The 12720-nt window shown below is 40.6% G+C and overlaps 1 protein-coding gene across 1 annotated transcript; it reads left to right on the top strand.

The window, feature by feature from the left end:
• Positions 1 to 4478: 4478 nt before the first annotated feature.
• On the top strand, positions 4479 to 6678 carry LOC106611785 (small integral membrane protein 19). The gene is made up of 3 exons (XM_014212367.2): positions 4479 to 4758; positions 4941 to 5065; positions 5913 to 6678. The coding sequence occupies exons 1-3, from the start codon at positions 4628 to 4630 to the stop codon at positions 5975 to 5977; spliced, it is 321 nt and encodes a 106-aa protein (XP_014067842.1). The 5' UTR covers positions 4479 to 4627; the 3' UTR covers positions 5978 to 6678.
• Positions 6679 to 12720: the final 6042 nt, after the last annotated feature.

Genomic DNA, 12720 nt, shown 5'->3' on the forward strand with positions numbered 1-12720 from the left:
CCCCGGAAGGAATTCATCTGTCAAGGTATGGCTAAAAATCACAATTACCCATTCAAGACATAGGCCTAACTCGAGGCTCCTTTAAAAAGAAAACCACTCCCTCTCTACGTACTCTTTTCCCCTCCCCGTCATTTTCCTGCTAGCAGGCGTCTAAACACCCTTGGCTGGGCTGGGCTGGGTCCTCATGGGTGTACTTTGTGCTCACACACACACCTGTGTCCTGTCTGATGTCAGTGGGCTGGAGGAACATTACCCAACGGGCGTGTGATGAGATTAAACAAATACAGCGATTGGTACGGTGCTCTGCTCCCACGCCATACCTCACTGTTTGACCGGCCTGATGGGAGGGGACTGGCTTCTCCTGTAGACCTATGGTTCTAACCAGACCATAGAGTATACCAGAGCTAGACCTCACCTTACAACAGTACTACTCATGTACCTCTGGTTCTGATTTCCCTGGGAGAATGCAGCAATGGTTACACTTCCTCACTGTCCTGCTCTTTCAGTCGTGAAATAGTTCTGACCATCTAACAGACCTTGAATAGTCTCCTTTCAAAGCCTTGATGTATTGATGTGTCCTGTTGATCAAATATAGAGGTACACCTCCCCCTAGTGGTTGAATTACATACTACAGTACGCATGCACAAAAATGTATTTATTTTTATTATTATGAACACAACAAATACAAAAAACAGAAATATACAAACAAGAGTACATAAACCTAACAGACAGGGGTATTACATACCAAGATTCATTTTCAATTTGTTAAATACTTTTATGGTGCGTATTGCTTTTACTGATCATTTCAAAATAATATTTAAATTCTATCTTAAATAACGTGAAAAGGGGTTTGTTCGCTGCCCACTTCATTTTATGGATAAAGAATCTTCCATGAAAGATAAACAAATGAACAATGACAGATAAATCAGGGTTCATATCATTTGGATGAAAATACAACATAATGTCAGTCTCTCAGATTAACATTAACTGTCGTATCGTTTCAAATAAAATCTTCTAACTCACTCCAAAATCTTCTGACATAAGAAAAGTCCCAAAATAAATAGCCAAGAGTTTCTGGGTCACAACCACAAAATACACATTTGTTATCAATAGCTGTTTTAAATCTGTGTATAATAAAGGTCTTTACAGGGTAGAATCTATGAATGAGTTTGTATGATACTTCTTTCACCTTATTAGATATACAATATTGACCAGACAACGAAACTTTATTCCAGTTCAATTGTCCTAGGGCTGCATTCCAGTACATTTTAGCAGAGGGAATAGTAACATATTGACATAGATTCCTTATATACATGTTATTACATTTAGAGTTTAAAATGTCAATTCCTTCTAATTGTATTGAGGCTACAAAATCCTCAACAGTTGCACTTGGAGTATTGTTATATTCTCCTAAAAGAAGAATAGCACCTTTAGGAACAGCTCTAACAACAATTTGATACTCCTCAGGAGTGAACGTAACAGTGTGTGTTCTCATAAATTCTGGATAATCATATAGTTGTCCATCATTGTAACGGCTGTCGTAGGAGAGAGAGGACCAAGGCGCAGCGGGTTGCATGTTCATCATATTATTTATTGTGAACACGAGAAAAACAAGAAAACAGAGAACAACAGACAGCCAGTTTCACAGGCTAAATAATAACAGCAGTGCGAAATACAACTACCCACAAATCCCCAGGTGAAAACAAGCATCTAATATAGGACTCCCAATCAGGAACAACGATGTACAGCTGTTCCTGTTCGGGAGCCACACAAACCACACAGAAATAGACATACTAGAAAACCATAGAAAACCAACACCAGAACAATTACTCAAACCCCAGACTACATAAACCAAACACCACTTAAATAACACACACAACCTGAACCATATGAAACAAATACCCCTCTGCCACGTCCTGACCAAATATAATACAATTACTCCCTCTGCTGGTCAGGACATGACAATCATTATATATACACAGTTGAAGATGGAAGTTTACATACACTTTAGCCTAATACATTTAAACTCAGTTTTTCACAATTCCTGACATTTAATCAGAGGAAAAATTCCCTGTCTGAGGTCAGTTAGGATCACCACTTTATTTGAAGAATGTGAAATGTCAGAATAACAGTAGAGAGAATGATTTACTTCAGCTTTTATTTCTTTCATCACATACCCAGTGGGTCAGAAGTTTACATACACTCAATTAGTATTTGGAAGCTTTGCCTATAAATTGTTTAACTTGGGTCAAACGTTTCGGGTAGCCTTCCACAAGCTTGCCACAATAACTTGGGTGAATTTTGGCCCATTCCTCCTGACAGAGCTGGTGTAACTGAGTCAGGTTTGTAGGCCTCCTAGCTCGCACATGCTTTTTCAGTTCTGCCCACAAATGTTCTATAGTATTGAGGTCAGGGCTTTGTGATGGCCACTCCAATACCTTGACTTTGTTGTCCTTATGCCATTTTGCCACAACTTTGAAAGTATACTTGGGGTCATTGTCCATTTGGAAAACCCATTTGCGACCAAGCTTTAACTTTCTGACTGATGTCTGGAGATGTTGCTTCAATATATACACATCATTTTCGTCCCTCATGATGCCATCTATCTTGTGAAGTGCACCAGTCCCTCCTGCAGCAAAGCACCCCCACAACATGATGCTGCCACCCCCGTGCTTCACGGTTGGGATGGTGATCTTCGGCTTGCGAGCCTCCCCCCTTTTCCTCCAAACGTAACGATGGTCATTATGGCCAAACAGTTCTATTTTTGTTTCATCAGACCATAGGACATTTCTCTAAAATGTACGATCTTTGTCTCCATGTGCAGTTGCAAACCGTAATCTGGCTTTTCAATAGCGGTTTTGGAGCAGTGGCCTCTTCCTTGCTGAGCGGCCTTTCAGGTTATGTCGATATAGGACTCGTTTTACTGTGGATATAGATACTTTTGTACCTGTTTCCTCCAGCAACTTCACAAGGTAATTTGCTGTTGTTCTGCGATTGATTTGCACTTTTTTGCTCCAAAGTACGTTCATCTCTAGGAGACAGAATGCGTCTCCTTCGTGAGCGGTATGACGGCTGCATCATCCCATGGTGTTTATACTTGCATACTATTGTTTGTACAGATGAACGTGGTACCTTCAGGCGTTTGGAAATTCCCCCCAAGGATGAACCAGACTTGTGGAGGTCTACAATTATTTTTCTGAGGTCTTGGCTGATTTCTTTAGATTTTTCCATGATGTCAAGCAAAGAGGCACTGAGTTTGAAGGTAGGCCTTGAAATACATCCACAGGTACACCTCCAATTGACTCAAATTATGTAAATTAGCCTATCAGAAGCTTCTAAAGCCATGACATAATCTTCTGGACTTTTCCAAGCTATTTAAAGGCACAGTCAACTTAGTGTATATAAACTTCTGACCCACTGGAAATGTGATACAGTGAATTATAAGCAAAATAATCGGTCTGTAAACAATTGCTGGAAGAATTACTTGTGTCATGCACAAAGTAGATGTCCTAACCGACTTGCCAAAACTATAGTTTGTTAACAAGACATTTGTGGAGTGGTTGAAAAATGAGTTTTAATGACTCCAACCATGCTGTATATTGTAAAATTTGACTGCACGACAGACCACTTTTTACCTCTGAAATGTAGCTAATGGATTTCAGCCAAGTAATGATAAAACAAAATTAACAGGAAGGCTAGTCAACTATCTAGTAAACATTTCGGATTTGAGGGTGGGTTATCTATTTTTATTTTTTTTTACAAAATTAAACGGATATATCTTGTAATTTAACAAAATATTAAGATAGCTAATAACTGGGAACCGTATGCCGATAATATGGTAAGTATTTTTTTTCTTCTAAACTGCTTATCAAAAAGGTGATAGAAGTATTTCCACTCAAATGTCAAACATGCTAATTGCTAAACAGCCAACATTTTTAGACACCAATAATCACATTTATTTTGGGACTGTTCTTATGTCAGAAGATTTTGGAATTTTAGAATATTTTATTTTAAAAGAAGCGACTATTAATGTTAATCTGAGAGACTGATATTATGTTGTATTTTGATCCAAATGATATGGACCCTGATTTATCTGTCATTGTTAATTTGTTTATCTTTCATGGAAGATTCTTTATCCATAAAATGAAGTGGGCAGAGAACAAACCCCTTTTCACGTTATTTAAGATAGAATTTAAATATTATTTTGAAATGATCAGTAAATGTAAAAGCAATACGCACCATAAAAGCATTTAACAAATTGAAAATGAATATTGGTATGTAATACCCCTGTCTGTTAGGTTTATGTACACTTGTTTGTATATTTCAGTATTTTTTTGTATTTGTTGTGTTCATAATAATAAAAATAATAAAAAAAATAAGAGAAGTGAAAATAATATTAATAATAATATATAAGCAATGCACTTACTTCCTGTTTTGAAAAAGTAAGCGGGGGTGGTCTTTGTGAGGATGAAAACCCAATCACCGTCTAGTGTTCGACTCCGGAAACGACGTCAGACTTCTGTTTACGTCGTAGGAGTCGTATTCAGATAAATCTCGGTCTATTGAATGTTATTTTTTAGAGACGTTTATACAAATAGAAACATACTTCACAATTTGTTTGATCGCAATGGGCGGTCATGGTGTCATGGCGAACGAGGAATCTTTGGATTACTCCGTGCACGAGGCGTGGAATGAGGCCACCAATGTCTATTTGCTCGTCATTCTGGTTAGCTTCGGACTGCTAATGTATGCTAGAAAGTAAGAGGCTCCTTTGTATTTTGCGGCCGACTGTTAATACATATGAGTGTTTTGAACTGAATGTGTGCTTAATAACATGTTTTTGATACACTTTGCTGTTACAATGCTTCCAACCAGCTAGTGCACATGAATGACAGTTTACTGTTGGGTCTCACTCGCTTTCCTCCTCTTCTCCCCATCAGAAATAAGAGGAAGATCATGAGGATATTCGCTCTACCTCCCACAGCTGGAGTAACGACCGAACCCAACTTCTATGATAGTCTGCAGAAAGTGAGACTCCGCCAGCAGCTGGAGATGTACTCTCTTGGTGAGTTTGTCAGTCACAGTGAGTGCCGGTTCTAGCCTTTTTGGGGCCCTAAGCTAGACGCAAACATTTTACGGTGGAGGGAATTCTACACATTTTGCCATGGGGTGAAGAGAAAGATTTGCAATTTTATTACAAATTTCATGCAATTCTACTCATTTTGCTATCAGGCAGAGATACTTTTTTTTGTGGTTTTACAGCACATTTCCTGCAATTCTTCCTATTTTGCCATGAGGTGGAGAGACATTTTTGCCATTTTAGGAAACATTTTCTGCAATTCTACACATTTTGTAATGACTTAAGCCATGTTAATATGATATTTAAGGGAGAATGACTAACAAAATCAATGGGGACCCCTTGGAGGTCAGGGCCTCTGGGCATGGAATTTGACCATAATTACTACACATTTAGATACCTGGCTAGACTATCAATCCAAACATTGTTAGCTGACATGGCTAATTAAGTGACTGTCAGTGCCTGACATATCAAGAGGAAGATGGCTGATGTACAACCAAGCGACCGCTTATGCCTGGAACGGCCCTGGTCTCAGTGCTGTTGCAGAATAATGCGTCAATCAATGTTAGACTTGTGCTCACTTATGATAGAGCTTGGGGTCAAATGCATATTTAACATATAAAAATGTATCTAGAAGAATTGTTCTATTTCTGTCCATGATTAGGAACTGACCTCAAATCTGTTAATCACTCAAGTCAAATATATTTCTGGTTTATCAAATAGCTCTGTGTCATTCACTAGTAAACTCTTAGCTCACACAGCACTTCTAAAATATCTAAATCAATCCCACTGTTTAAATTGGTATAATTCTGACTTCTTTATGCCTTCTTAACAGCGAGGAAGTTTGACCAGCATCAACACCAAGGCCAGAGTGAGAGTGTTCAGCTCTCTATGGAATGAGACTACAACAACAAGGTAGCATGGCCCATCATCATGCCTGTCTCTCCATCCCTAGGCCTCTTTGGCTTTGGTAAGTCTGATCATTACTACACTCCTGAAGAGGGCATGGTTACCAAGAAGGAAGAAGTCAAGGCTCAAGAAAGGTTTCTGTGATTGACTGTCGTCAAATCGTTTGTGTTTGCACAATTGTTGCTGTACGATTTGAAACAAGGACTATAATGGATTTGGATATGAAGAATTACTGGATGTTCCCCCTACAAAATCTGTTTGTTGTTTTCGCATTTGTTTTGCCTTTTCTATGTATTTTATTAGTCATTTTTGTATTTTATTCAATGCCTTATTGGATTATGTGTGGATTTGTCTCCCCATAGTGGTTGTAGGAGAACCTACATCCAATGTTCACGGTACATCCTCTACAGTGACAATTCAAATAAGTCTTAAACTTGTAAAACAAAAGTATATTACAACAATAACTATTTCATTTAGCATATCTATATAAATGTTTGGTTGTCAAGAACTGTTTCATTTCCCAGTTTCTGATCCTCCTATAGATTCCTTATTATGGCATTACTGCTGGGAAAGCTTAAAAGTGTTGAGAGGGTCAAAGTTGACTTTTACCCAATCCAATTGCTTTTTCTAAAAAGGAAATGAATTGCTATTATTACTCTGGTTCAAAATAATAAAAAAAAACAAGGGACCAATGAAGCGCCAAGGAATTCTTTTTAACGTTTTGCTTGATTTCACCCTCTCCCTCACTCCACTTCTTTTGTAATAATTCATTTAATAGCACAATTCTCAGAGCAGAAAGTTAGGTCTGGTGTGTGTGTGTGTGTGTGTTGTAGAGCAAGATGGTGTATGTGTTTGGGAGGCAGTGATTGAGGAAGGTGACATTTTGCATCAGGGGCCTAGCAGAAAAGCTGGGCCTCTAATCCATCAAATAAATAAATAAAACATGAGTCAGAGGAAAGCTGTGGCCCAGAAACACAACCCAAAAGAGGCCAAACAAATGTGTGTGGACGTCCTTCGGAGGTAGTGTAATGGAAAAATGATTACTCCTCGCGGCGGCGAAATGGCACACTGATTAAACGCATCAATACATCAACGACCAGAGCGCAGGGCCAGATCCTTACCTATTCTAAATAGGGCTGTGTGTGTGCGTGCGTATTGAATCTTTGCTTATTCAGTTTTGTCGTGTGCATACCCCTTTGTTGTTGCTGTACCTCTGAGCAGAGACTACTTCAGGATACTCTACTATTGTACCACTGTAATTAAACAGCCTCCACTCTTCTGGGAAGGCTTTCCACTAGATGTTGGAACTATGCTGCTAGGACTTGCTTTTATTCAGCCACAAGAGCATTAGTGAGGTCGGGCACTGATGTTGGGCAATTAGGCCCGTGTTTGGCATTCTAATTCATCCAAAAAGTGTTCTCGACAAGCCTTTTCTGTATGGACCTCGCTTTGTGTACGGGGGCATTGTCATGCTGAAACAGGTAATGGCCTTCCCCAAACTGTTGCCACAGTTGGAAGCACAGAATCATCTAGAATGTCATTGTATGCTGTTGCAATAAGATTTCCCACCGAAACTAAGGGGCCGAGCCCGAATCATGAAAAACAGCCCAGACCATTATTCGTCCTCTACCAAACTTTACAGTTGGCACTATGCATTCGGACAGGTAGCGTTCTCATGGCATCTGCTTAACACAGATTCGTCTGTCGGCCTGCCAGATGGTGAAGCGTGATTCATCACTCCAGGAAGGTGTTTCCACTGCTCCGGAGTCCAATGGCGGCTAGCTTTACACCACTCCAGCAGACACTTGGCATTGCGTATGGTGATCTTAGGCTTGTGTGAGGCTGCTCAGCCATGGAAACTCATTTCATGAATCTCCCGATGAACAGTTCTTGTGCTGACGTTGTTTCCAGAGACAGTTTGGAACTTGGTAGTGAGTGTTGCAACCGAGGACAGGCAATTTTTATGCTCTACGTGCTTCAGCACTCGGCAGTCCCGTTCTGTCAGCTTGTGTGGCCTACCACTTCGTGGCTGAGCCGTTCTTGCTCCTAGATGTTTCCACTTCATAATAACAGCACTTACAGTTGACCGGGGCAGCTCTAGCAGGCCACGAATGTACTTGTTGAAAGGCGGCATCCTACGATGGTGCCACGTTGAAAGTCACTGAGCTCTTCAGTAAGGCCATTCTACTGCCAATATTTGTCTATGGAGATTGCATAGCTGTGCATATTTTATACACCGGTCGGCAGCAGCTGTGGCTGAAATATCCGAATCCACTCATTTGAAGGGGTGTCCACATACTTTTGTATATATAGTGTATTTATATCAACATCGGTGTCCATTTTAAATGAGAATAAGTGAGTTGACAGTCATTGGGCAAATATGGGTGTATGGTCTTGCAGTTATTAAATCCATGTCCCCGCCTCAACGTTATCAACAGAGAGATAATCCATGCCCATGAGTCATCTGCTGTATTATCATGAGCCGTAAGGTACAAACCCCAAATGCCACCTAGCCTATAGTATTAGGCTAGTACCAAAGAAAGATTATATCATGTGAACAAGTGTGTTAACGAGATAATGAGCCATTGTACATGTGCTTTTCTAATTAATCTGCTGATGTAATCAATCAGTTTCTCATTACCAGAGGTTTAATATTTAACCAGTACTATCCCATTGAGAAACATTATTCACAGAAAACATTAATCAATAGCTAATCTGGAGTTAATTGCTTAATTACCAAATGGACTAATGAGGTCGTTAGTGGGAGAGGTCTAAATGAACCACTCAGAAGCTTTACTTCATTCTGAGAATGAAAGGGTTCAAGAGAAGGAGAGTAGAGGAGTGGACGAACGATACCAGGACCAAGGTGTTCCATCCACACCGCTCTTTAAAACGTCACCGTATTAAATTCATTTCTTGTTTCTCCTCTGTGAAGGAAAATGCGGTAGGGTTGTATCCTTGACATTCAGCAAAGTATGATAGTGATAGAAAAGAGAGAGTGGTTTACCTGCATGTCAATACACTTGGAGGGTAGCATGTCACCTAGAATGACGTTGTGTGTGTGTGTGCACACATACTGGGCGTTTGTGGCTAGCTAGGTGGTGGAAAAATTAGGCACAGCTCGGTAGTTTTCAATATTGTTTCATAAGGTTTAATTAAAAATAGTTTATCACTGGGTTTGGGATAACACAGCGACTCAATCTCCCAGCAATGGTCTCCAACCATGCAGAAAGCTATTAATAAACACCAGTCTGAAACAGAGCGAGAGAGAGGAGAGGGTTGAGAGAGAGGAGAAGGGGGGGGAGAAAGTGAGTGTGAGGAAAAGGAGAGGAATTAAGGGATAGAGAGGGTTGGGGATGAGAAGAAGGGAGGGAGAGGAAACCCAGCTGATAAATGAATGTAATCTCACAGTGAAAAAGTGAAGAGCCACCGTGATTATACATCACCTGGAGAGGCTAATGAAATATGCTATCTGTTTCTGTTAGCCAAAGAGCCCTTCGAGGGATTCTAGTTCATCTCAATGAATTCTCTGTTTCTTCCCCTCTCTCTGCATCATACAGCAAGTGGGAGAATAGTTAGACTTCAATATTTTGCTCTCTCTCTTGCCTTGCTCCTGCTTCATCCTCCCCTCTCACCCACTTCCTTTATAAACATTTCATATATGTGGAGATGTTATGATTAAAGAGAAATAGACAGCACGGTTTGGTCTATTTTAATCTCACCTGACACTGTTTTTATGGTGATGGTTATCATGGTATTGCAGGACATCAGCATATTATACACGAGCTCGCATTCTTATTCCACCTCCACAGCAGCCGCCTTGAAAAATACGAGAAAAGTAAACAGCTTTCTAATTTAGTTTTTATATAAGAAAAAGTCAGGAACAAATGCAGCTGATCAAAAACTCTGGGTGTTTTGGCTGTATTAGTTTGCAACATTCTCTCTCACAATACAATAAAGATGGGTGGTTCTGGTTTGTTTTGAAAGCAGGAAGTGGGCCAGAGCCTAGGGCGATCACTCTCTCTACTGTCTACATCCGAGAGCCAGTTCAGAGAGAATTACTTTCTTTATTTTCCCTCTTCAAACTGAAAGGGACTTTCAAGACAATCTCTCTCCCAGGGACATGCATTAAGTACATTATGTTCCTAGTTTCCCAGGACTTTTGCAATGTACTAGTTCTGAGAAATGTTTGTCATGAATTAAGATGATCGTCTTCTAGCCTTTTCTATGCAACACTAGGAGTAATATGCAAACACACAAGCCTACATGCACATGCCCATTTACACACTACAGGCACCCACACGTGTGACCTGGAGTGGACATAGACAGAGGATATCTCTTAGAACGAGGCCCCACTCTTCAACACAGCGGGGACAATCTCTCCTTTCTCTTCTTTATTACTGTAAGGTGATTTATCGTGTAATATAACAAGCCTTAACTTGAGCCCCTTTAAAATGTCTTCCAGATTAACTGGACATTGTTCGTCTTCTCCGCTCCTCTCTTCATTAGCCAGAGAAAGCAGACAGCCTCGTCAGCCGCGGGCTGCGACAGGAAGGAGCTTGGTGTTTTATGGGTAGTGTGCATCATATGATGGGTGGTACATGTTATGGTTATTATGCTCTATGGATGGTCTATCAATTAGCTTTATTGAATAGAGGTGAGTTATACTGATGGGCGTTCTTTTCTTCCGTAGCTGAATAGGGTATTATCCTATGACGTGTTATAAGAGTGTGTTCAATGTTATGGTTATGCCCACAACATGTTTCAGCAACCTGAGTGCCATTATTTGCATGTCTGCTCTTTTCCCTCATGTGTAAACAGCTTGAAAACAACATGGAATCTGATCTTTTGACTTCCGATTTATACCACTTCCATATATGGATCAGAATCCTGACACAAACCCCATCCTCCATATGCGACATCTGTCTGGATGCTCAGGTCAGATTTTTATGCTTTGAAGCGATTTCTTTGGGGGGAGTTGCACATGACCTGGCGTTACCATGACAACCACCACAAAATTTAAAGGAACAGTGACAGGAAATGAGCATTTTAACCTTTATTTAACTAGGCAAGTCAACAAATTATTTACAATGACGGCCTACCTCGGCCAAACTTTCCCCTAACCCGGATAACGCTGGGCCAATTGTGCTCCGCCCTAATGGACTCCCGATCACGGCTGGTTGTGATACAGGCCGGGGTCAAACCAGGGTCTGTAGTGACACCTCTAGCACTGCGATGCAGTGCCTTAAACCGCAGCGCCACTTGGGAGATTGATTGTATCTGTGTGCTACTAATAAACTGTGTTTGAATACCCATACTAATATACTGTATACTACATACTTAATGAGTATATACTACATACTATTATTTCATTTTAGTATATTGTAAACGAACGGTAACCTTTCAGGTTAGCATACTAGCGCTTCGTCTGTCTACCGGAAGTTGATGCTGTTGCTATGCAACCTCTTGCTAGCTTGTTAGCATAATAACTTACTAGCTAGACATTTTATGACTTAGGGTGTGTTCTTAAATTCAATCTGGAGTGCCAGAAGCGCTCAGAGTGCACTCTGGGCGTTCGTAAATTCAGAGCATTGTCAGATTGTCCGTTTGTAAACTCAGAGCATTCTGGGAACTTTTGGCATACTAACTATATCCATACTATGACCAATAAGCATACTATATACTCAATTTATGTCACAAATAGTATGGTTAGTATGAGTATTCGAACACAGCTATAGAGAGTGTATCCTTACATACTACCAATTATGGTGTCTATTAGCGCACGGGCGGTGCCATTGAGGCAATCTCCATTTTGAAGTAGTCACGATTGGCTGATCCCTCCTGGTGACCTGTTTGGACATGACTCCAACAGTATCATCAGGAGGGATCAACCGATGAAGTTGCAAGTCCCACCCAGTTGACTACATTAAAATGATATTACTCATGTGCAAGTATGGCTTTTTCAAGTTTTATGTGTACTTGTTATTTTTTTTTTTTATGGTTTAATTAAATTAATAAACTAAAAAAAGAAGCCCTCAATAGCACTGCCCATGCTAAAATGGCCTTTTGGCCACTAGAGGCCTCTATCATTCTCTATGGTGCTACTCCAGAGGATACATCAGTATGAATGCGCAAATCTGATATGGGTCACACGACTGAGTGTGGACAGTCAGAAAGGATAGGGTGGCTGTGTAAAGACAGCCGTTGTGATCTACTTCATTCATCCATTCACTGCTGCTCACTCTTTTGTGTCAGTAACAGTTCCACCTCTCCCTCCATTTTCCTCATCAGTGGACGATCAAAAACAGCCTTAGTCACTAGATAGAGGAGCCATAGTGCATTGAACGTGACAGACCAGACAAGATAAATCCACCCAGAGCCATAGATCGCGTCGTCCCATTAGCCAGTTGAGCCTGTTTCCTCATGACCTTTTCTGCGATGACATGATACACCACCTCCTCATCGTCACGGTAACACATCCTCCGACTGTGTAATCCCTTAGGTCCTATTTAATCTCTGTAAGCGTCCTGGTGGCGGAGGGATAGGGCTTTAACTGTCTCATAATCTGAGAGGTGAGGATCATCAATCCATGCTGTGTCTGAAATGGCACCTAAGCCTTATTTCATTTCTAAGATGTATTTATTTTCTTGGGCTCCTGAGTGGCGCAGCGGTCTAAGGCACTGCATCTCAGTGCTAGAGGCGTCACCACAGGCACCCTGGTTTGAATTCAGGCT

This window comes from Salmo salar, chromosome ssa09, assembly GCF_905237065.1.
Source record: "Salmo salar chromosome ssa09, Ssal_v3.1, whole genome shotgun sequence".
Classification (NCBI taxonomy): Eukaryota; Metazoa; Chordata; class Actinopteri; order Salmoniformes; family Salmonidae; genus Salmo; species Salmo salar.